The sequence below is a fragment of the Branchiostoma lanceolatum genome, chromosome 19 (genome assembly GCF_035083965.1).
Source record: "Branchiostoma lanceolatum isolate klBraLanc5 chromosome 19, klBraLanc5.hap2, whole genome shotgun sequence".
Classification (NCBI taxonomy): domain Eukaryota; kingdom Metazoa; phylum Chordata; class Leptocardii; order Amphioxiformes; family Branchiostomatidae; genus Branchiostoma; species Branchiostoma lanceolatum.
The window spans coordinates 8794357-8820515 of NC_089740.1; the positions used below are offsets into that span (position 1 = coordinate 8794357).

Genomic DNA, 26159 nt, shown 5'->3' on the forward strand with positions numbered 1-26159 from the left:
GATGCCGTTCTATTAGTCTTATGTCTTTGGAATTTTAAGTTTGACTGACTTAGTACTTATTCTAGACGTTCTGCACGATCAGTTCCACAACATACCTTCTGTAACTTTCACATCAAAGGAAAAGTTTTAATGACTTAGAAGCAGTTCCAACCTATTAGAGCGATGTGCAATCGAGCTTACCACAGCAAAATTGACTATTTCAAATAGCATTCCCGTCGACATAGAATGGCCTCAAGCCATGCATTATTTTACATCAAGGCCTCCTTTATCTTCAAACATGGCTGAATAACTGAATAATACATGAAAGCTGGGAGACTTCCCTCAGTGAGGACGATCAGCAACATCTCCGTACTTATCTGACATATATGCAATAATCGTTTATGAGTCACTCTAGCGTTAAGTATTATCTCTGGTTTGCATGATTAACAACATAATCTTTTATAATAAGTAGAATCATTAATGTGGCAAAAAGTTGATTTATGATCACTTGATCCTGAAGTATCTTAGGAAGAGAGATTTCTCTTGTGTTGGCACCTTCAAAATGGTATGCATGAATTAGGAACACTGGATGCCAACAATATTAGTAGACATCGAAGGATTAACATTTCATTTTAACGCTTAACGGTTTGTCTTTTGCAATCCTTCTTTTGATAAATCATCCGACAATTTGTCAGCAAAATTTGCTGTAAAGGTGTAAGGCTCAGATCAAAACAAGTATATAGTTAAAACATTATAATAGGGCTTTATTATATGATACACAGAGGAGGCTGGCGGATGAAGATAACACAAATCTTAAGGCAAATGTCATGTCAGGATAGAACCAGAGACACACGTGATTGGTTATCAGCAAGTCTTCTAAGCAGCATCTGCCTGTCTACAAGGAACTAGACATATTTTCTTCATACGTGACTTGGTTATTTAAGATAACGTTAATCTTCATGAGAATGTTATGTCAGACAACCGACGACGCATGAAGTTGGTATTTTGAGCAACAGCTGCCTGTCTGTATAGACTTAAACATAGTTACTTCTGAAGGTGCTGCAGGCGTGCTCTTTGAATATTTTAATTAACCCTTGTCCTGCTGGAGTTCCAGAGCAAAAATATACCCCCACTGCTGAAGTGCGCAGAAAAATTTGAAAGAAAGGGTACTCGTTTGATATTGCTCAATTTTAGTTACCACGCTGTACAACAACCGCGCGGGTGCAACTAGGGCATTGTAGAAATATTCCCAACCCAGCAATTGTCTGGGCTAGCATACAGAACAAGAATGTACAACCCGGCAATTGCCGGGCGTAGCAGGACTAAGGTTTTAATAAAGATTAAAGGGAAAAAAACAAAGAAGAGCAGAAATAAGTTTTAGCGGGGGAATATTCTTCGGTCAAGGTCGATGGGTAAGAATCGATAAGTGTTGAAGAAAAGGAAAGCAAATTTCTGTTAAATGATCTTAATGGCATGTATTGGAAGTCTCAATCACAAGCACAATGCTATGATTTTAGATAATCTCCTCTCAACTTATGTGGTTCTACGTGAGACTGAGCCTCAACTGAGCACAAACGAACTTTCAAATCCTCAAAGTAATCTTCCAGTAAGACTTACCTTGCCAGTAGGTTCTCCAAACACCCACCGGCGTCAACATACCTGGCATTCTCATAATTCAAGGTTCCTGGCCTTATGTTATTTCTAGTCACCGTAGGAATTAGCTGTAAGTGGTTCTATACATGTGGCGTTGTGTACGGGATACTAATTGGAAGGTTCGTTACTCCCACACTTCTATCATTTATATTCACAGATTTGACATTTCAGGACGGTTGGCAAACGATTAGATACACAGCGAAAGAAGTACATCTAACGACTAAGTCAAGGTCGTAGGAAACATTCGTTAGTAATCCGATAAATCCAATGAGACGATTGCCAACCTGTTCTGTCAACCGAAATGTCAAAACAGTTAATAAACCATGAATGCCATTTTCAACTAGGGCCATCTGTCTGCATCGGTCATCAGATGCGTCCTTGGACTTTAAGGTTACTTCACGATTGTATTTCAGACCATACGTGTTTTAAGTCTTTAATTAGTGTTTCTTTTTAAGTTTTGGTTTTAAACTTTCAAATAGCGGTACGTGCAATTAGGTTTTATAAGACATAACGCCAGATAGAATATAAGGTACTAGTAAAGGACACAAGACAAGAATGAAAGCTTCCGATGCAGAAAAAACAATTTAAAGCTAAGATTCTGTTGACATCAGCAAAGTAATGTAAATTATGTCGAAAATAAACATCGATAATGACAACGGCAATGGTAGAAAGGATAGTGATCGACTCTAAAAACAGAGTCAAAGTTTTAAAAAGACTTTGGACATAAATGTGTAGAGGCAGCAGACCTTGCAGATCACTACCATATTCCGGCTTGTGCAGCATAAAGCTTTTCACTTTCAAATCCCCATTTAAGAGTAGCCTGAAGGGCGCAATGCACACTGTAATCCACCGGAGATGAAAAGAAACACAGCTTGTATATTACCATGCATAACGTTTTCTCAGTCATATTTCTGACAAAAGTAATAGTTTTTTTTACGAATGTCCACTTTGCCGTGTATGATACAGACTAGATTTTACTTAATATATGAGTTGATCTGTGCGTTTACACCGGTACGTACCCAAGTTACGACTACTAAGTATATACAAATGAGAGCACCCAATCCCTGCTAAAATTCTGTCGTTCGTCTCGTTAATAAATCATTTATAGAAATTTTCTGATGAATAAGATAAACCAAAATCACTTAATAATAAATGACTGTATCATAGCTTGAAAGTCCATCTGTGTTCGTACAAATCATTCTGAGACATGTTTAATTGTAATTTCCAAAACAAAAATTGGACTTACCCAAATTTTCGACTGTACAACACCAGTCTTTGTCAAAGAGTAAGTCCAATTTTGTGTTAGAAATTACAATTTGAACTTGTTTCAGAATGACTGTATCATGCTTGATATGGAATATGATAGGTATAATGAGAACATAAAAGGAACTATAGATGGTAAATTATGTAAAATATTGTCCTGAAATATGTAGAATCTAAAAAGGCACCAGTCACAACTGTGCTGTATTTTTGTCTCAATTCAAGAAGCTATCATAATATTATATGAGTAAGGAAACAAAATTGTTCTTCTTATTAGAATTGCAGGGCACGTTTGAAACATTACTTTCCATTATTGCACTTTCAATCTTACGCAGCTGGCAGAAATTTCTAATATGGCAGATCCTACCAAGGGAACCGTACCTGTAAAGAGGAGGATGACCACTGGGGCTCTACAATTTCAATATAAGCAAGACGTCTATTCTCGGAATCGTCAAGAAACAGCGTGTCTAGTATGTAAAAAAGACATCTAGGTTCATTAGTTGTACAATATGATATACATTACATTCAATAGGTAAGCATTTGATTGAAAAGATGTTCTCTTATAAAGATGGCTCTACAATTTCAATAAAAGTAAACCGTCTTTTCTGGGAATCGTAAAAAACAGCGATGTATATATAGTAGATAAGAATATAATTATCTAAGTTGGCCAGTTTATCAATGTTACGGTTAAGTACAATAAGTAGGTGAGCCATTGAGTTGAAGGCGTCGCCTTCATCGTTGTTAGGTCATTGCCTTCCGTAGACTGAAGACGGTAGTTTTAATAACGGAAGTTATTGCAAAGGGCGGTGCACATCAATATCTGCAAACGCCGCCTCGAGTTAGTCTTCTACAAAAGTCTTGGAGCAAGACGTATCTCTTCTATCCAAAACAAGACGAAAGAACGATGCAATGCATTCGTATACACAACTGCAAGCTTTTACAATGATCTAGAGGCAACAAGAGATTCGTTAAAACCCGTTGTATAATGGAGATAAATTACTTAGTGCTATTGCAAACTGAAAGTGTCTTATATGCTTACTGAAGTACCGTATCAATCTATTTCAATTGTCACCAGGCATCTTCAACCTTCTTTCTGCTGCCTACCTCTGTAACCGATAGAGAAAGGGGTCGCCAAATTGCTACTTTAGTGTGCTGAAGGTTAATAAAGCATTCCTTGTTAGCGTCCATTCCCCCTTCTGCGGGCTCAAACATAGTCGAAATTGCACAAATAGGAAGATTATTCGTATAAATTGGCCAAATTGGGAGTGCATTTTGTCAGAGGAGCTGGCCAGCTATAGGAGTTCAAACCTCTGTTGGAAAATATGAAATACACAATCCCTGCCAGGGCAATTTCTAGACATGTTCCTTCGATTTCGCTAATTTCTGTACTAAAGCCCTCGTCACAAATAAGAAATTCAGATCGGCCGACGTGTTGGCGAGCTTCAAATGTGCATTTAGGGCGATTTTTAGAAATCAAATAAAGTTGATCCAAATATTGGCCTTTTACCAGGTTAGTCGATTATGACTTCGTCCATGTCAAAAAAATGGTACCATCTCATGGGGGATTTTTAGTTTTTAGTGTTCGACGGATGTACCCGAGATTTTCATTGGAAAATACGGTCGACGCTCGGGTGGTTTTGAAATTCGGCGAGCTTCGGGCGATCTACAAATTCGGCCGACGCTCGCATGAATCGTGACGCCGGCTTTAGCACGCAGGGCGGTCTGTGTAAGACGTATTAGTGTCTCCTGTGCCAGATGTCTGCGCGTAGTTGACGAGGACATGTCGGGAATACTTGTTACAACCAAAGTCAACTAATAAATAAAGGCCAGAACGGTCAATTACTCAGATCCAGATGCACTGAACAGATGGCTGACACATAAGTCCTCTTTGATGACACTCAGAATCAATATCAATACGATGGCTCTTAACATATACAAGTTTAGTGCATTTCTCCTGTTACAATATATAAAGTTAGTATCCCTTATAAAACGCCCTATAATACTCTGCCTATGTGACTTTTAACAGAATGTTATAGGGCTTTTTTATATGTCATAGATAAAGTTTGTAACAAGAGAACAGGACTCCAATACTGCAAACTTGGAGAAGATCTTACGATTAATTTGGAATCACGAAAAGCAATCTGCTGTAAAATTTACTGTGAAGAGAGTGCCCTAAGGATGGGAGTAATCTCTCATTAAAGACAGTGATTGAAAAGATATAGTCGATAATCGGGCTCCAGATTCCCTTTATGTGTTTGAGCTAAACTGTACTAATATTGCAAAAGAGGACCACCTGCTGAAGTGAATACGATAAGTGTATGCTGGGCGCCTGCTTGAACTAATATCATTGTGCTCCCAACAATCCATCAATGACGCTTATAAGTTATGAAATACTGCGTTTACGCAATGGTCTAAATCATCAGTAAGGCACTTCTGTCTGATTTTCAAACAGAATCCCTTTTCATCAGTCACGCCAGTAGTATTTTATACCGCTTAGCATCTTGTAACACCATAAAACACTGCCAGGTTTGAGAATGCTTTAAAATTCACCAAAACTTTGCACTCTATCAATTTATGTACGACTTTTTTGTAATGACATGTACGTGCCTTTCTTCAGTCTCTAAAAAAGCCATCGTCTATAGTAAGTAATGGACAAGAATAGAATGTGCGCTTTTAGGTCTGAAGAAAATCACAGTATAATTCAAGTGTAGTGATCTTTACTCAACTTCCAGAAATAAAGTCAGATGTTATTCACATGCCTATCTCTACATGTAATTTCATAACCTATTTTATAGTGTCCTGGTTATGTATCATACTTTACAAACAATGTAGTGTGCAAAGAAATTTCATCTTAACCTTATGGTTTGTCTGAAGTCTGTATAGAGCAGTAGATGGTACAGCAGTCTGTGCCCGAACTGGTGTAGGACATCGTTGCCACATGCTGTGCGGCTTTGTTGTCAATGTTTCCGCAACTCATAATATTGCAATACAAAAATGTTGCACGATGCCGACATTTCTCATCATATAAAGACTTTTATCGCATGCAAATCATGTTACCGACTTTTAAATTCTTTTAAAAAATGTTTGATTTCAGATAGAAGCAGACATTAGTGTAGTGTTGACAGTCATAGTCTACGCTCTACGCCAATTCCTCGCTGAATCCACAAGATAATACATGTAAGACAGCATCTAGTAGGATCGAGGTGAAGGCCAATTACAGGAAAGGCTGGTCGTAAGAAACCATTAACATTTTGTGATGGCTGTTTTAGAACACACATTAATGTGAGAGTGCATCCGTGTGCGTACCAATATTCTTCGCAACTATACCGAAATAATCATCGCCTTGGATTTCAATGCAAGATTGCCGCTCTTGTCTCCTATTTTGGGACCATTCTCTAAAAGCTTCCGAGCTTTTACAGGTTTTTTATGACAGCCTCAGGGAAAATTGAACCGTATAGCTGGACCCTAAAAGTTTACGGCATAATGGCTTAAACCAAAGCATCTAAACTGGAAAACTCGTAACTGGGACCCCCCACAAAACTTCACTGCCTCGTTTGTTATGCAAGTTGTTGGGCCCGTGGTGAACTGTGGATGCTTTTTTTTTCAGCCTTTATTCATCTTGAAAATATGCAACCCATACACTCATTCGGCCGAGGCCGTTTTTCAAGAGTTCAATGGAGGTCAGGGGTCCTTTCATTCTTTCCACCAAGTAAATTTTTTATACATTTAGTTCAACAGAGTACCTGGTGGGTTGGCGGAAAAGCTAAATTCTAAAGAAATTTGATTACTTTTCAGATAGAAACAGACGTTTAGTGTAGCGTTACAAGTCACATTGTGGCGTCGAATGGCACGGCTGGCGGACGCAAGATTGAGAGGTAACTGGTTCGATTCCCGGAGGTTTTTTGGTGGTGAAAGGAGGGCAGTGGAGACAGTGATTGACAACCAACTACAACAAAGGCATCAAAAAGGGCTATTAGACTACCTTTACCTTCACCTTTAAAAATCATCGTCTCCGCCAATTCACCTCGTTGGATTTTCCATTGCCAGACACAACAAAGGTACGTTTTATCTCTCCTTCTCAGGCTATGGAATTACAAACGCTATTAAGCAATATCATACCCAAACGAAAGCACCATTAAAAAAAAAGGGTAACGAAGGTTAAGACATACTAGTGGTTCTAGATTGCATTGGCTTACTGGTAACTAATTAAACCTATTTCATAATCGTGCAACGAACTTAGATAGGAGGTTGTCAACCCTCACAAAGTTAACTTAGCTATAATAGTAAAGTCGCTGTGCTTACAAGCGTTGCATAGCTATGATTTCACATGAAAAGAAATTTATGATGAGTTTTATGACAGGGATGGACAAATGGCATGGTTCAATATTTGGAATTCCGTATAAATGTAAAATCAAAGTGCCGTTAAGTGTATTTAGAGTAGTTTTTACTGTGTTGAAAGTAGGGATTTATATGGATAGCGCCAGGAAGTCTGTTTGGGGGATTCTTAACTACAAATTCGGTTTACATTAGGTCAAATGTTCGTTCACGGGAGGTAGTGCACATTAAACGTTACCAGTGCAGTATTACCAATATCATACTGAGTCTAGCTTTAAAACACGCCCATTACAATTCATATAATCTTTGTTTACTAGTGTAAAGCGTAAAAAACAACATATAACTGGAATAACATAGTTGTGTCGCATTTTATGCCAATACCCTATTACTAACCAATATCTTCAATAGTAGCAGGTCCAATAATAAGAGTAAATGGTTATGACAAAGATTACTAAATATAAATCTCTCCTCAGAGGCAACCTGTCTTAGATATTGATTTGAAATTCTTTTGAATAGTGTGGTAAAATATAGACAACAATAAACAAATAAACGTATTGTGAGGTTTTAGACTTGAAGCGCACTTCAATTTCTGTGTTTAACTCTACGTTTTGTATGATGTTGTATGTAGCAATACTCGGCAAATCAGAAAAATGTTGAGGAACTCAAATCATTCCATTTAGCTATATCCTATGTAATAAACGTCGCCTAACACCCTAAAAGGGGATGGGGTGAAAATCCGCAGTGAGCATTGTAGCGTAACACTCAAGCCAGCTTTTACTGGCTTGCGAACTTTAGTGCTCTCCTCGGATTCCCTATTTTTATATCTTTTGCAGCTAAATGCCAGCTAGAATGGTATTTATTACGTTTATAGAATGAAAAGCTCTTTTCCAATTTCTCCGGGGGATTTGTCGTGATTGAAAGTCGTTAAAATGAAAAAAAGACGTCCCATTTGGAATGTCAAATGAGCAGAAATAGTTCAATACCGAGAGGAAGAAGACGAGTGAATATTCAGTGCAGATGGTGCGGCTCACTATTTCCTGTTACGCTACGTATACATCACATTTAACGCTGTCATCTTCCATTTTTCCAGTGGCCAATATCACGAAAAAAAAATATCCTTCGCCAGACTAACTCCACTGGCTGAAAAATGGTAAAAGTGAGCCAAATAGGGAGTATGATTTGCCAGGGGAGTTTGGCCGCCGTAGGGTTTCATTTGCCCGCGCACGCGCAGTTAAGAGGAAATGCTACAGTGGGCTCACAGTGAATTATTCACTCGTTTTTGTTGAAATCTAAAATGAATGACCCCTTCGAATGACCTGGGTGTCGTCCTAGTTAGTTTCAGGATTTCCCTTCAAAGCCTGAAACTAACTAGGATGACAGTCAGGCTAACCTAGGATTGATTCCCTGGCGGAGGCTATGGGAAATCACCTGAAAAGGATGGACCTGGTTGTTTTCACAAGGTGTAGTATTGGGTGGGTTAATTAGTAATGTTTGGTCAATATTCTAGTGATCTCTAGTACGTAAACTAGTATGTTCATAGTAAAATAGCAAAGATGAATAAGGTTCGCGTGTAGTATTGTGTGGGGGTATTAGCAATGTTTGGTCGTTATTCTAGTATATAAACTAAGTTAACTCGAGATAAACCACAAATGATGAATATAGTAAGGTTCGCGTGTAGTACTGGGTAGGGTTTGCAATATTTGGTCAATATTCTAGTATGTAAACTGTTTAGCGTAGGTTCAACTATTGATCTTAAGGATTCTTACCCCATAACGTGACAAGTGCCGATACCGCATTGGAGTTAAATTGCTATCTTTGTTATTGCCAGAGAGTTTGAGTTCCATCAAATGATGAATACTTGAGTGGTAAGGCCGACAGTTACTGCCGTCCCAATGCTCTCACCAATCCCTTGTCTCCACGGAGAAGAGAAACTCTGTAAAACTGATAGCGAACCGTGCGAGCAACCGCCATAAACACTCACTTTGTAACCGTGAATGGCCTTTGCCCTCACAGCTTGATGGATGAAACCAAATGTTTCGAGGGGTGGCCAAGTGTGTAGATTGTATATCACAGATTTTTTTCCTATTGTTGATATTATGCAGCATAATGCACTATATGACATTGTGTATATCATAACATGTTGAGGTTTCAGAAACAAAACTCGCTGCCTGTTTGAAAGAGTGGATAAAATATATATACATCAGGATGTACCAAGTGAAAAGGTAGATAGTATGATTTTCTTGCTCAGTTTACGGTACAAATAATTCAATGTTATAATATATCACTTAAATCACATTTTGAAAAGCATTATCACCTACAAACGTCAGTGGCTTGTGTTCATTCCTAATCAAACAAAAAAACACATTTAAAAAAGCTTTACCTGTGTTGACAGAGTAGAACAGCCCAAGTATGTCGTCATTTTCGCTCACTTTTCGACGTTTGCACGACTTTGTATGGTAATCATGCGATTTTTGAAATTCGGTAAGGTCTACCACAAAATCGTCAACAGCACCAAAATAATGCGTTACAGATGAATTTACTATTAAAGGTCAGTCTACCAACACGTTTGTGTAACCATGAATGTTTATATTTTACGTAGGGGAAAGAAAGAATCCACTGGAGGCCGCCACATAACAAAAGTAGTAGTCATCTGCGTATCCACAGTTATGAATGTAAACAACAAATGATGAATACAATTAAATTATCAACACTGTAAAGTTCAATGTTTTATTGTGCAAACCTTTTATAGTCATATCTATATATCGACACGTATTTCAAAAGTCCGCACAAAAAGACTTAGTCCCTAATTCCTTCGCTTAGCCACCCACCTGTTTATCAAGTCAGTCTGTTAATTAAGGGTAAATTAAGGGTTATGCGGTGGTTATAGCACATGGTCAGGCGTTATGACACCATATACACCGAGGAATAGGCGGTTCATTAACGTTATTATCATATAACCTATCCAACCTGACCCATATAAGAGTAGACAATTCCTGTATGACGCATAGATCCCTTTTTTGTACAGAAGATGCTAGATTTCATTTTGAAAACCAAAATGTCCACAGATGAAATTTAATAACATTGCAATCTTGGCATGTCAAATCTTTTTCAAATCTATTCTATTATCTATTATCATCATTCCTCCCTGCTGGGTGTATGAATACTGTTTTCTTTCCACCCGTTTAAATTTGACTTGTATTGAAATGGTTTATTCTATTTTTTCATATGCTTACAAAATATTTGAGTTATTCTAAGATAGTAAATATTTTTGGGAACAAATAAACATTATACAAATGTTAACAAAAAGATAACCTCCCCTTCTACATAATGGAACGGTCGAAGGGGTGTGTTATGGCGTCGTAATACATGGGCAATGGAGGCTTCTGATTGGTCGACGCCATCTGGCTATGTGATAATTAACGTTATTGTCATATATGAATATATAATTATGTATTAAGGTCTAGTAGTGTGCAGTGGTTTTGTAGTAATCTTTGTAAAAGTCAACACAATTCCTAAGTATTACAGTGTACTTTTGCCAGTTGGATTTTACAATAAATTGAATTGTATTGATACGTTGATGAAGGTTGGACGTCCAGTTAAACAATACTAACAAACAATTCAAACTCTACTACTGGATACATTATAGAGTAGAGTTTGAATTGTGTTTCAGTTTTGTATTGTTTTGAATTAAGTCTTTTGGGAGGTTCAAAATTTGCCCTACTTCAGTGGATTATTATATAAAGCCGTTGGTGCCATAAAGCGAAACTATGTTTAACTAGAGTTCCACGACCTCATACCTTCGCCAAATGGTTTTAACCTTTATGACTGACGTATCAGGAGTGTTTCTCATCAATAACAAATCATACTAGTTGATCGTCTGCACCCAAATAACAGAAGTTGTCCAAAGGATGAGCTTAACAAACAAGATTATACCAACATTTACCACCCATTATTCAAATGAGGTCCTTATCAGCATAATTTGATTTAACGATGTTCACTTTCACACAACTTCCAAATGCCACAAGTATGAAATTGCCATCATTAACCTGTGTGGAATTTCCCATTAATTATGCAAATTAGAATCTGATTATTGCCCAATCATACAATGTATCACGTAAGCTATCTACCTACCAAAAATCATGACCATCCATCAAGCCCATTTTGAGCTATAGTATTTTCTCACTAATTATGCAAACGAGGTCCTCATTTGCATAGTTGAAATCTTCTAATATTTCTGTCTTCCTCAGTTGCATATGTCACATGTTTGAGAGTCCTATCATGGAATTAGGCGTCTGTATAAACTTTCCTCATTAATTATGCATTTTTATTAGATACTAACTTGCATGATAAGTATCTAATCATGTACATCATCACTCAAGCTATATACGTACCCAAAATCATGACCATCCATCAAGCCCTTCTTGAGTTATTCCCTTTCAAAGTCTGAAGCAAAACCTGCTCTTGCTAGGGAGCCAAAACTAATACCACTTACTCTCTGTCCAAAGAGCTATTTACCACTAACAAATCAGGACTATAGCATGTCCAGAACACAAGATATCAAAACAGGAAGTTCCGCTGCAGTACCGTAACAAGCCGCTTGGGGACCCAAAATCTAATCATTTCCAAGTCTCATCAAGACCTACCCACCTACCAAATATCAAGACAATCCATCCAAGCCTTCTCGAGTCATGCTGGTCGTTACATACATGATACAAACAAACGCTACCCTATGCATAACCTTCTTGGCGAAGGTAAAAATTATCGAGGTTGCTGAGGTTGAGGAGTACCCTGGACCCTTTGCAGACTCTGGTACGCCGATGGCTTCAGTTCCTGGTAATGGCTGCTAGGCTGGGTGGGGAGGGGAGCCTGGGGAGGTGCGGGCAAGGACCTCCTTGGTGCGGACAAGGGTGCCATGGGATAGGAGTAATACGCGTCACTTCCGGTTCCGGATCGCTTGGACGCTCCCCTGCTGATTGTCCGGACGTCCGCGTACACTGCTTCCGCTGAAACATTGTCAGTTACCAGAGAAAAGACATTAGATCAATAAGGTCAAGTTCCTTAGCTCGATGCATTTGTGAATCCTAATTGTCAAACAACTGAATTCGAGTTGTATGCTGTATCAAATGCGAGAGCTCGACCAAAGTTAAGTACGTAAGAATATCAAGGAAAATTGCATGATTCCCCACATTTCTCTGATCTTCCTTGTGAATTCGAAGTTAAAGATAACACGCTCTTGATATCATAGTACATGTACCTGTGTCATATTCATTGCTTTTAGTCTTCCGGCAATGTAGAACCAATAGTGTAACAGCGACCCCTAGCAGCAGTCCTGCGACAAGACAGCCGACTGCTGTACCTGCCATAGCCCCGACTCCAAAAGGAGTTTTGTCTGGAAAGTAAGGCATATGTCACACGTAAGTTCACCTTATACCCATCAAATCATTTGTTTTGTTCTTTAGGTTTATTAATAATAATAAGGAGGATGTTGTAGAGTCTGTAGACATTCGTTTAGAGTCTCAAAAAGCACTGTACGGTAATTAGTCTTGAAAAAAAATTATTTGGTATTCTGAATCAATGAATCTTTATTGTGGCGAAAACGGTATTTTTTTTCAACTCAGCTGTTTCCTACACGGAACGATATGAAACAAAGAGATAGTCACCTGGTGGAGACGGTTTTATCTGGGAGACTGCTGTAAAAAGAGAGATACATATATGAGTACATGTTCTAGTGAACTACATTTCTCAAATTATTGAAGCTCGTATTGTAGAAATACAAAACCGAGCCACGGTCGGTAATGATAATAGTAATGACCAGTGGTGTATTGGTACAGAACAGAACATTATGACCTGTACTTAATCCTGTGGGTATATGTGTACAAAAAAGGTCCTCAATCATTCATTTATTATGGTGTTTTTTTCTTAATTTTTATTTCATTTAACACGTTTTCTATGCCTGAAACAATCATCATGATCACTTAAATTTTTCTCCACTAAATGTATCTGGAAAAGGTGTGTATATTACTGTAACAATTCTGGACGTTGTTACGATATGTCGACTTGCAACATTGCTATAATATATCAACTTGTAAGTTGTCTTACGTGTGCATGTTGGAACGGGGCTCCATGATCCGTCAGCTTGGCACCTCGTTTCATAAGGTCCGTTCCGTTCGTATCCCGAGCCACAGGTGATGGTGGCCGTAGCCGGGAAGGTGTGCGGTCCTGCAGGAATCAGCTGTCCGTTATCTGGGGCCGTCAACGTCTGACATGGTCTGGCTGTAATGGTGAAATAGACTTGATTAAGAACCTTAAAGGTATGAATATTGAGAAGGGCGATCCTTCTTATGCTCTCACTCCTTTATTGCAGGCGTTTAAAGTACATTTTGCTAGAAATTGCTAGAAATCACCGTCAAACTCATCTTACGTGTGCATGTTGGAACAGGGTTACTCCATGACCCGCCAGCTTGGCACGTCAAAGTAGCAGCTCCGTTCAGCACGTATCCCGCGTCACAGGTGAAGGTGACCGTGTCCTGGAAGGAGGTCGCTCCGGTAGGGGGCGTGCGTGTTCCGTTAGCTGGGGCCGCCAACGTCGAACATTGTCCAGCTGAAATGACCAATAACCTTTAGATATGGGGATCTATTACTGTACTGAAGATGTAGAAAATACAGCTTTTAACATATGCCTGTCCATCTAGATTTGAACATAGAAAGGTCTCTCAATTTGCTTCTAATACTGTCTTACCTATTTGCTGAACGTTTGTATTCTACAATTCGATTGGCATTGCTAGGCTAAGCTAAACTTGGAAGTCATCTTACGTATGCATGTTGGAGGAGTAGAGTTGCTCCATGTTCCGTCAGCTTGGCACCTCGTATCAGCAGCGCCGTTCCGTACGTATCCCGAGTTACAGGTGAAGGTGACCATGGACGGAAAGGCGTGTGGTCCGTTAGGACTCAACTGTCCGTTAGTTGGGGGCGTCAACGTCGGGCATGGTCTGGCTGAAACAGTCAAACACCTTCTATTACAGATATCTATTTCTGTACTAAAAATGCACAAAATGACGCATTTTGACTTATGGCTGTCTTTCATGCAATTTGCGTCTAATAGTCTCTTTATACTGTATCTGATGAATATCTGTATGATACGATGGACATCGCTATCAAATACCAACTTGCAAATGGTCTTACGTGTGCATGTTGGGACAGGGTTGCTCCATGTTCCGTTAGCTTGACACGTGGTGGTAGCAGCGCCGTTCCGTGCGTATCCCGAGTTACAGGTGGTCGTGACTACAGTCTGGTAGGTCCTAGCTGTCGTACTCAGCGCTCCGTTAGTTGGGACTGTTAACGCTGAACATTGTATGGCTGAAATTCAAGGGAAGAACAGTACTAGTCTTTTTCATGTCCCTTTAATGTTTGTACAGAGAGCGGCGTCTTTTTGTCGACTTTTGGCAAAAAATCCGTCCAATACTCTCACCACTGTGTAACGTGACTGACTTGGGTAACTATGGTCTGTGTGTAAACGCCAGCGCCGTACATTGTATATTTACCTGAAATGATTAAGTTGACCCTCTGTTACAGGGATCTATTCTCTACTGGAGATGCATAAAACGACGCCTGTTGGTAGACATGTTGAATGCACGTCTACCACGTTTTCAATATTGCGAAATAACTTGGTGAATGTCTGTATTATACAGTTCGATAGAAACATTGCTTATATCATAGTATCATCTTGAAAGTCGTCTTACGTGTGCATGTCGGGGCAGGATAAGTCCATGTATCGTTAGCTTGGCACGTCACACTGGAGGCGCCGTTCAGTTGGTATCCCGTGTTACAGGTGAAGGTGACCACGTACTGGTAGAAGTTCGCTCCGGTAGGGGGCGTCCGCGCTCCGTTAGTTGGGGCCGTCAACAGCGAACATTGTCTGCCTAAAATTCGGACAAGAAAAGTCTATGAATCAATATACTTTTGATGCATTGAGTGATAATGGTTGTCAAATTTCTTTGCAGTACCAATCGAGTATTGACAACAATATGCTTTTTTCGGAATAGTCCTGATATTATCTAATTAGCAGATTTGAGTATTGATTGCATTTTGTATCAATCAATTCAAAGTCGTCTTACGTGTGCATGTTGGAACAGGATAAGTCCATGTATCATTAGCTTGGCACGTCACACTAGAGGCGCCGTTCAGTTGGTATCCCAGGTTACAGGTGAACGTGATCACGTACTGGTAGAAGTTCGCTCCGGTAGGGGGCGCCCGCGCTCCGTTAGTTGGGGCCGTCAACACCGGGCATTGTGCGACGGCTGAAATTGTCAATGACCTTTTATCAATGGGATATACTTTTTAGTTAACATAACATACATATATAGTAAACCAAACGCGCATATTTATTTGTGTTGTCAGTGTGTATAAAGTTACTAGCACAGTTTCAAATCCATATTCAACGCTGCGATATGCGTGGAAATTGTACCGGATCAATCAATAAACAAAAGGACCTTCGATTATCTTTGTACCCACAAGACATCCGAAATTAGTACGACACATTCACAACTGTCGCAAAAAATGGCCTCAATTCTCCGCCAAGAGTGCCCTCGATTTCCTGTCGTAAGCTTGTCGTAAGCCTGAGCCTAACCTATCGCACGACGAAAGTGACCGGGGCCAGGGAAAAGGAACCAGATGGGACAGACAGTTTACGATAAACATGGCGGCGCGATACAAATGCAACGACTGTGTATCACACGTAAGACGCCATACAATGGGTATAAGACCGGGCTGGTCAATCAGGCTGCAAACAACATAGAACATAAACATAGATTCACATACAATCAAATACAAGGTAGCATTTACTAAAGTTTAAGAGAAAATGTTAAGAGTTACATTTGTACTTACCCAGTCTGACATTAGCCAACATAAGTGCACCAACTAGCCCCAGGGCCACCTTCATTGTGCACGTACAAAACAACACCTTTGTCTTATCTTCTCAAAAGAAGAGAAATCCTTCGCACAACTTTGAAGTGTAATAACCCAGACCAGACCAGGATGGCCTTGTGTGCTGATACACACTCTCACAAGAGCACTATCACAAGAGGGAGTAGTGTACGACAGGTTGTGCGCCGTTTCCTTTAAATCCTTAATTACCTGGCTAAATCACATGCTTCAAATTAAAGGGCGTGGGTCACATAACTTCATTCAAGGCTGGCCAAGAACGCCTCAGGCATCATCAGGGTCCCTATGCATTGTGTTGTCAGTGTATAGATTTTATCTTCACAGTTTCAAGTTCAAGATGGCGTGACACAAGAAAGTCCTAACGCCACCAGTAGTGAAGTCAAACTTTTATACGATGTGAGCAGCGTTTTATATTTCGTATCACCGCCACATCATACAACTTCGAAAAAAGAACACTTTTAGAATCCACATACATACATTTTGTACTTCCGTCAACAAACAACAGAGGTCATAGTTCAAAGGTGAAATCAGTTTGTTAACTGTAGGCACCAGAGTCTTTTTTCAGAACGAAAACGAAAATTACCAACCTCGTTTTATCTGGCCGTCTAATCTGGACTCCCGTTTGTTTGTTTTTTTATGCTGAAATTGCCCTATCGGTTCTGAGTCAGCAACCCTAAACATAAGGCAAGCTTGTATTACGTTCTGGCATTGTGTGAATGGTTACCTACCTGACGGCATTAAACCCCTATCTCACTGGACCTGCGACATGTTGGCGACCACCCAGGTCGACAGCACTTACCACAAGGCAACCGGGCCGACATATTTAGATCTAGGCATTCTGGAAAATGAGAAATTAACGTCTTTTTTAAGTTTTTTTTATTTTATTCAGAAACATCATTCAGTACGATCATTATAGAATCGCACGTATTACTCGGGAATGTATGATCTTTGCAATTTTTTTTTACTCAATAGTTCCTATCCAACAAGGTCAACGACCCCTATACCGTCACTCACCGCGCATGCGCAGGAGCAAAGAAGTTCGTGTGTGATTACTGGAGATTCACTCACTCCGGAGCATGCGCATGTGGTAGTGAAAGTACATTTTCTATTGTTGTGAAAGAAAACTTAAGGTAAAAATCATAACTGTCAATAACTGTAGCTAATTACATCCTACGCGACTAAATGTTATCCCTATTTTTTCTCGACATGTTTTGTATAAATATATATATACACTCACCTTGTATTTCTTAAGTATGGAGTTTTAGAAAGGGTAAAAAATGCCAACAATTGAAGAAAATGTGAAACGTTTCAACATTTAAAAGCAAGAAGTAGGTCATCTAGGGCAATACCATATATTGCATAGTTACACAGACGGCGTTCCCAATACTAGGCCGTGTTTTTATATCCACACTCTAAACCCAGACAATCCTTCCATACATATACATCACTTTTCTGTGGAGGATTTTGAATGAAAAACAAAACAAAACGACTGTGTGAAACAAGTCATTTGGTGTTTATTGTACCATGCAGTGATGTGACAGTGTAGGAAACGATTGTTTTAAGGGAAAGACCCAATTTTAACATATAAGCTTTATCTGCTTGACTCCCGGTTCCAAAATTGAAATCGGCACCAAAATTGAAATCGCCACCAAAATTAAAATCGCCACCAAAATTAAAAACCGCCACCGGAATTGAAATCGCCACCTAAATTGAAACATCCACCAAAACTGACATCGCAGCCAAAAGTACATGAAATAGCCACCAAAATAATTCGCCACTATACTGCAATGTTTTCGGCCATTGTTTTTAGATACGTATCCTTTTCAAAACATGACTTATCTCAACTGAAGGGGTATGTACAACATTTTGAAAAAAACATTTCCCTCTCCAAAACATGTATGTATGTGAAAGTTATCTATTCAGATGCGATCTTTTTTATACTTTGTGTTTCCTTTTCGTATGGCAGGTGGTTGAAGGAAAGGTTTGGCTCCGCCTTCCAATACCATGTCCCAGTTGATAAACAACCCACTGCCATCACGGCCTACAAAAGACCATGGGACTATTTAACCAATACCTACCTTTACCGTCTTCGTATAACTGAGACAGATGCATATCATTTGGAACTAGACAAGATTTTTGGGTCGCTGCGTAATCTTACCGTAAGATTACTACCATAAGACTGACGTCACACCTTGCAACCGTGGTTACGGACTGTATGTATGTAAGGAAAGGCAGTAGATCGTCAGAAACAGTTCCGATACGGGAAAGTGGAAATACGACAAATATTCGACTGAGCTTACAGCCAACGCGAGACTCAACAATGTCAGCAAGTAATTTTTTCCGTCTGATCCAGCGGTAAGTTGAATAAGAGATGTCTATTTTTACCGCTGTTCTGTATCTGTCTGATATTTTTTACCAGTCACAGTTCTTTTTCAGTTTTAGTTTTTAAAATCCCAAAAGATTGCATTTAGGAGTATAGTTTCCAAGCGTTTGAAGAGCAAAGCATGATTCGTTATCTAGCTTTTAACATATTTTTTTCATAGAAAATGCTTCTGGAAAATGACTTCATCGTGTCAATATCGTTTCCAGAGACTGCTGGCCATTTTCCAACCTGCACCTGGTGAGATGCAGCACACCCACCGTGCATGGACGGAAACACCGACCCGAGTCGCCGGGGTTCCACGGGACCGCAGACGACGGTGGGCGGCAACCCGTTCTCAACGGGACCGCAGATGACGATGGGCGGCAACCATGTCTCAACGGGACTGTAGACGACACTGGACGACAACCCGTTCTCAACGGCACTGAAGACGACCCTTGGCGGCAACCAAGGCACAACGAGACCACAGACGACCCTGGGCGGCAACCAATGCTCAAGGAGACCACAGACGACCCTGGGCGGCAACCAATGCTCAACGACACCACAGACGACCCTTGGCGGCAACCAAGGCTCAACGACACCACAGACGACCCTTGGCGGCAACCAAGGCTCAACGAGACCACAGACGACCCTGGGCGGCAACCAATGCTCAACGACACCACAGACGACCCTTGGCGGCAACCCAGGCTCAACGACACCACAGACGACCCTTGGCGGCAACCAAGGCTCAACGAGACCACAGACGACCCTGGGCGGCAACCAATGCTCACCGAGCCCGCAGACGATGGCGGGCGGCAACCAAGGCTCAACGGGACCGCAGACGACCCTGGGCGACAACCAAGGCTCAACGGGACCGAAGTCGACGGTGGGCGGCAACCAAGGCTCAACGAAAACTCAGACGGTAAGAATGTTATTCATGTGTTCTGCCAATCTAGCTCCAAGTGTTACTGAATCAATCTTTTAATACCTGATAACCACGCCATGTATATGGTAGAAAATTGGGAAGACCTTCTATGAACACCCCCCGCTCCATTCTAACGACTGTAAAAGAGAAATTGTTACGAGGTCAGAAAATTAGGCATTTGACCTATAGAGACGTGCATCATCATGTACTAGAATTTTCAGCTTTCCACTATAACTGATATTTCATTAGTATTTCGCCATGTTTTGGTTAAGATCTTTTTGCGCGCATTTTTTATTAGTTTAACAACCTTCATAGATCGCATCACGTATTCAGGGTACGACTCGAATTCACCCAGCTCAACTCAAACGCTTCACTCGATCCTAGTAACCCTAGATCAGCTTCAATCGTCAGATGTTCACAAATAGATATTCATTTTTCCCAAGAACTCGTAGGGTGAAACTTGTTGCCACCAAGTACTGTTACAGTAGTACCTTTCTCATTCACAACACTTACAGCTGTGTAAAGGTTAGGTGCAACATGTTCTTCAGTGTTATATAACCAGCTACTGCCTGCGAAGCTAGTGTCTCACACCAAATGGCAGTTATACCTGCTATATAGATACAGACACATAACAAGAATATTCATGTGACCTATTTAGATGTGTATATATCTAGGGTTTATCATACATATGAAATTTCAGCCTCCTAAAATAATTTGAAGTGGGTCATGCTGGATATTAGGTACATGGTACAACGGGTGGAATATTCTGCTACACAGCAATAACCATACTATGAGACTAATCTACCTTACAAAAGACTACTAGTATGTAGTATGGGATAAGAATATGCTTGTACGATTATTGGTTGCGTTTCTAACGTTTATGCATTCTTTTAGATATGAAATGATAAATTCATGCCCAAAGACAAATTGCAAGTATACAAGAAAATTAGATAATGAATGATAAGGTATATATTCAAAAATATATGTTGTTCTATGGACAATGCAGATGTTGTTACATGTCAGTATGAACTTGAAATAGCTTTTTGAATCCAATGAGAGAAATTCTAGTATGGAAAATGATGTATGTAGTGAATAATACATTATCAAAATATTTAGGACATAAGATAAAATGATATTTGCCTTCTATTGAAAATGGACAGCATGGACAAAGTCTTTGGTTAACAAATATTTTCTGGAGTCTCCCGGTTTCTGTACTTAATCTATGTTGAAAATCATAACCACTATGTTGAAAATCATTACCTCTTAGTTCAAAACTGATGATTTGAATGTGATTTTCAGGTAAGACAGAGTCGGCCGTTTGCACACCCGCTTCGACCAACCCTACATGCAGTGACAAGAGGATGAAACGTAGACATCCTTATGCGCGTTTGTGTGGTACGCTGATGGCCATTCTGAAGATGCTGATTGTCTTTACCAGCATTGGGGAAAGTTTAAGTTTAGACACGGCATGTTTTCCTGGGTGTAATGTCGCAACGGCATGGTCATCATGCGTTCGTAATGGTAAGATCGACATTGCACAAGGAAAATGGCCCCGTGATCTAAATTACGTTTGTATCTTATGCACCCTCAAGGTGTGGCAGCAACCTGTGCATGTGAATAATTCCTCTCAGCCATTCCCAACGTGTTTTCCTAACAGGGGACGTGTAGGTATTAGAGGATTCTCATTTGGAATGCTCTCCGCACAGAAATTGAGACCACCTCAGCAGTCAATAGTTTATGACCTTGCTTTGGTTGAATGTGGAATCACAGATTTAGAGTAGGATACTTTGTCTGCGTTTCCCAAATTAAATTCCTTGAACCTTGACTCCAACAACTTAACTCACGTCAATCGAAGTTGGTTTGACAGTTTGAAGTCCCCATTGTTGCTCTCGACACTGTCATTGTCTCACAACCGTATTAGTAACATCGACTCAAATTGCTTCCAAAAGCTTACCTTTCTGAATGTCCTGCTACTTGATAATAACTCTTTACAAAGAATCCAGTCGTTTTGGTTTCACAATCTCACACTGTTGGGCCAACTTTCTTTGAAATCAAATTCTATCAAAAATATTTCTCCAAAAGCATTTGGGTCACTGCCGCTGTTAATGGAACTAGACTTGAGCAATAATGCGTTGACATGTTTGTCAAGGGACACTATGAAGGGACTAGTTAAACTACGTAACCTGACTATGAGTGGGAATAGATTGCTTAGTCTCGATGATTTTGCCCCTTTGACTGTAAACTGGCGCCTTGATTATCTCAATACTCCCTTTACCGGTCAGAATGTTGCCGTACGAGTCGGTGAAACAGTTTTCTGTATCGACAAACGTCCCCATCAGACGTCATACCAAGCCCACATGCACCATAACACTATCACACCGCTAGTTGGACCGGAGTTTGAACATAACACTCTATGCAGATCATTGGAGTATACCAGTGGGGTGACTGCAGAAAGCCAAATGAAACTCAATCTGCCATTTGTGATCATATCAGCTGACACAGAACCATACACACATACTGCATACGTCAGTCAAATCTGCGAACAGGGTTGGCAAAATGGCGGCAGTGCAAGAGTAGTATTGGGAGAAAACTCCATCATTCGAATCGCTCCCTTGATTGAAGATGCTACCAACAAACTGCGAAGTGTTGCTGTAGTTCTATCTGGTGTAACACCTCATGCGCACCTCAACCCATCGTCAGTTGGTAGCCTCAGCAGAAGTAATAGTGAAGGAATGAAGAACGTCACGTGTTTGATAAACACATGGGAGAGGACGTACCGGCATGTCTTCAGTACGTCCGTGTCCGCCATCCCTGGCCATACCGATTGTGAACAAACAGAAAGAGAAACCCAGACAACATCGGTCTTACACCCCGTGTTCAGCACCCTTGGTAGCACCGTGGATACAGAGCAGGAGGAGGCGACCCAGGCCATCATACATTCCAGGACTACGACACCCAGCCCAATCCTGGATAAGATGAACCCCTCTACAATCAAACATGAAACTGCGGCATCAGAAGATGATATTCCCCTATATGTGGGGCCCATCATCACGATTGTAATTTGCATTGTTCCGATAGCACTCGTTGTAGCATGTATTTCTAGAAAGCAATCCTGCTGCTCAAAGGGTAACCAAGCTGCTCAGGGGCCGCTTATCGCCTCCGTGAGTAGCTGGATGGTAGGTGGACCGAACAGCCACGCTGTCACTGTCAACAACAGACAGCTCACAAGCGGAAACGGTACAGCAGCTGACACGACACGGCCTACAACAGACTCTGCCGATGAGAACCAATACAACGAGATTCCCGACGAGTACTACACCTACGAAAATACCTCATCCGGTGGTGATGGCTACTGGCAGATTCCGGATGAATACTATAACGACATGGACTGCAACACACGGCCGGCGTCTCTATGCGACTACTGCGAAATACCAGATAGATACTTCAACTACGAGAACACAAGACCCCTGTCACTTCAACTGACAGTTCAGGATGATACTGTACGTTTCTACGCCGCTACAGGTGAGGTGGCCCTTCCTTCATCATCTAGAATAGGAGGCATGCATTCATTCTACAACACAAACTCTTCAGTCGCAAGCGTCCCACAGAGCTCCCAAATATCTGCACAGCAGAGAAGAACAATGATAAGATCCTACGGAATGTCTACAGCAGGCAGAGACAGAACCCGGAATATGGTTGCAATGGGTAAATACGAGAGAACACACGAAGCTTCAATGTCTAGCGTGCAGCATATGGGCATGTATAATAATCCCACCAATTACCCCAGACCGGCGGGTAGACAACAGAGGAACATTAAGAACCAAGTCGCACACGAAGACAAACCCAAAGAGCACAACTGTGATCCAATCTAGCTATATCTTGTCATACTAAGAGGCAACCAACGCCACAGTAAATAAGCTCAAAAGCCTTGTGTTAACAACAGCGAAGAAGACAATCATAGGTCAAAAACCTTCGGCAAATCAAGCCAAAGCCAATTACTCATGCAGCTGGATAAAAGTTTCAGACAGCATCCGCCATTTTTCGTCAGTAACTTCGGCAAACTCAATATCTGTCATCGCCGCCAAAGTATATTTGCAGCATGATGTGACTAGAAATAAATGACCCAATCAAGTCATTTTTGTTTTTAGAGAACTATATCATCTTAAACTGTTTCAAGTATTCTTCATTCTTAATCAATCGGTGCAACCGTTATCTTGGCTTAAAACAGAACAATATATATATCACCCTGGGAAACATCTTTGTGAGCCAGAGCCATTGCCAAAGTATCCACATATAGACAAATATAAGAATAGACTATATATATATATATATATATATATATATATATATATATATATATATATATATACAACACAAGTATTTTAACAGTGCACGTGGAAGTATGCGCAAGGCATTCAGATATTTTATTGTTCTGTGATCAACTGATGTTAGCTACCAGTTTCACTGACATGCACCTGCGCATGCGCATCGGGATACCAGCCTCAGTTTGGATCGCATTGGACATCACATCTGATTGAACGAGGCTAACGTGCACCGGGGCATGCGCATACGGTTGTAAACGTCCAATTCTGTAGTTGTGAAAAAAGATGTTTGATAATTAACAACAACACTAAAGAAAAAGCTTCTTGAACGAAACAAACAAAATCACTAAATGACAAGCCTTATTTTTATGTGTGGACAAAAGATTGAATTAGATATAGCATAAGATGTGTAAACTAATCACCATAGCTGTTTCTGTCATGCCTTTGAACATCACCAGGGGGCGTTCAGTCACGGATGGATCACACACAAGTTGAACTTTGGCCGTCCTTGTTAAAATTGTGACGTAAATGCAATGGAAAAAAAGAGATGTGACTTGATTACAGAGTTGCAAAATTCATTAACAGTCTATGGCAAGGAACTGAGGACAAATCAAATGTTGCTAAAAATCGGTGGCAGATTTCTCTTCTGAGTAGAGTGTGAATGATGAACTTACCTAGTTTTATTTCCAACCTCTGATGTGTACTTCACTGTGACGTTTCCATTTTTATCCGTAATAAACTCAGGATCCGACGCTCTGTGAACACAATGCACGTATCTCCTTGATGAAAGCTCTCATATCTTTGATTTATTCTATCTTACAAACTAACACAAACACACAAGAGAAGAGAATGATTTTTTTTAAATTTCAAGCCATAATTTAGCTTCAAATTGTATTCAACCTCCATTAACATTAATCCACCACGTTACCTAAATTCCGCCACTTTGAAAACAACTCTAGTGCAGCATCCCCCAGGTATGCACAGTTCAGATTTACAGGATTGCATTATACTGGGGGACGTTGGGTTGGAGATCTTTTTAGGGTGTCGGAATTATGTACCCTAATAGAATTAAGGAATGATATTATGTTGCGTCCTAAAAACTTGAAAAGTCCGACCTGCCGAAGTTGTAGCCGAAGTTTTCTTCTCTTCCTTCCAAACACACGGACGTATCGTCTTGGCATTCTTGCTTGGCATTTTTCATTGCTGTGGTTGTAATACGAAATTAGGTATGAATTAAGATTGAGAAAAAGGATCCCTATCTGCATGCATAGCAAAGTACTTTTCACACAAAAGATCGTCCGTCTTGCACTATCTTGTAGTTGAATTAAAATACATTTTGATACAAGTCACTGTGTTACTCAAATAAGTGATAACGGATTACTAACGATAGACATAAGATTTCAAAAAGATATAGTCAGGCAAGAAAATTTGAACGAATGAAACAGGGTTGTAAAATAAAATCGATTAATTTGCAACGCTAAAAAAATGACAAAAAAGGGTTAGCCGTCCCACGACGTCAAAAACCAATATGGCGGCGCCCATGGAACCGATAGCAAATCAGAACAGGTTCCTAGTGCCTTAGAATAGTGACTGACCAGTACAGGGGCTGTACAGGAATCTGAAAGAGTTGCTGTCCAGCTCATAAGGCTCTTCCGGCCTGGCCAGACTGTGGAGACTGACCCTGCCTGACCCGTCGCTCATGTCACATGTGCAGGCGTCCCTCTGTAAGTGCAGAACCGTTTGCATTTTCTTACAATACCGCTAGGAGCTAGTCCATCACTTATTGTAAGCATATTTACTTGATTTTCACATAATCAACTAAAGAGATTATGCAGTCTATTACAGATACCATAGTTTTAAATGCTTATTAATAACGGTTTTGTCTCTCCCCTTGTTCAAATCAACGCTACAGGTAATGATATCTTACCATTAGTCTTTGTTATTGTATAACTACTGCATTTAGCTCATTTGGGGAAGAACACATACAGTTTAAGCTTATTCATTCACTCACTTATCGATCAACTTATTCCTTACCAGCTAAATGTCATTGTAATGAGAACCATCGATCACAAATGGCACGCCTATGAGTCAGGGTGTCTTTCAAAAAGACCATATTGAAAGAAAGATATGTCCACTTTGTAGTACAGCTCTATCAACCGTAGCTATGCATATCATTAATAATTGCAAAGATTACACATATATTACAGAAAACCTACCTTGACGCAGACAACTTGTCTGGGAGACAAAGGCGTTGGCGAGGTCACCACACTGTATATTCCCAACAGCAGAGCACTTAGGAATATGGCCATTTCCATTTTGTTGCTACAATGTACTTTGGTCTTTTCTTTTTTAGGGGCAGTCCATTTACAGCTGAATAAGGGGTACC

The 26159-nt window shown here is 40.3% G+C and overlaps 2 protein-coding genes across 4 annotated transcripts; both read right to left on the bottom strand.

Moving 5' to 3' along the window:
- Positions 1–9940: 9940 nt before the first annotated feature.
- On the bottom strand, positions 9941–16403 carry LOC136425044 (P-selectin-like). 3 transcript variants are annotated; one of them, XM_066413792.1, is made up of 10 exons: positions 16111–16402; positions 15342–15524; positions 14967–15146; positions 14410–14583; positions 14041–14220; positions 13649–13828; positions 13327–13500; positions 12888–12914; positions 12482–12616; positions 9941–12230 (listed from the first exon to the last, which is right to left on the bottom strand). In XM_066413792.1, the coding sequence occupies exons 1-10, from the start codon at positions 16163–16165 to the stop codon at positions 11986–11988; spliced, it is 1533 nt and encodes a 510-aa protein (XP_066269889.1). In that variant the 5' UTR covers positions 16166–16402; the 3' UTR covers positions 9941–11985. The 3 variants fall into 3 exon arrangements, with proteins under 3 accessions (XP_066269889.1, XP_066269888.1, XP_066269890.1); XM_066413791.1 differs by having other exon boundaries at positions 12888–12917; positions 16111–16397; XM_066413793.1 differs by lacking the exon at positions 14041–14220 and having other exon boundaries at positions 12888–12917; positions 16111–16403.
- A 7449-nt stretch (positions 16404–23852) lies between these two features.
- On the bottom strand, positions 23853–26115 carry LOC136425863 (uncharacterized). The gene is made up of 6 exons (XM_066414796.1): positions 25990–26115; positions 25369–25495; positions 24889–24976; positions 24448–24528; positions 24196–24280; positions 23853–24040 (listed from the first exon to the last, which is right to left on the bottom strand). The coding sequence occupies exons 1-6, from the start codon at positions 26086–26088 to the stop codon at positions 23996–23998; spliced, it is 525 nt and encodes a 174-aa protein (XP_066270893.1). The 5' UTR covers positions 26089–26115; the 3' UTR covers positions 23853–23995.
- Positions 26116–26159: the final 44 nt, after the last annotated feature.

Bases quoted from the DNA above. Each gene is read 5' to 3' on its own strand.
- LOC136425863 (XM_066414796.1), bottom strand. From the start codon at position 26,088: ATGGAAATGGCCATATTCCTAAGTGCTCTGCTGTTGGGAATATACAGT. The intron at 24,281-24,447 runs GTAAGTTCATCA...AATTTTAACAAG, and splicing joins GAGGTTGGAAATAAAACTAG to GACGGCCAAAGTTCAACTTG. The intron at 24,041-24,195 runs GTGATTAGTTTA...TCACAACTACAG, and splicing joins GCATGACAGAAACAGCTATG to AATTGGACGTTTACAACCGT.
- LOC136425044 (XM_066413791.1), bottom strand. From the start codon at position 16,165: ATGAAGGTGGCCCTGGGGCTAGTTGGTGCACTTATGTTGGCTAATGTC. The intron at 15,525-16,110 runs GTAAGTACAAAT...TGACAATTTCAG, and splicing joins GTTGGCTAATGTCAGACTGG to CCGTCGCACAATGCCCGGTG. The intron at 14,584-14,966 runs GTAAGACGACTT...CTTGAATTTCAG, and splicing joins TCCTGCCCCGACATGCACAC to CCATACAATGTTCAGCGTTA.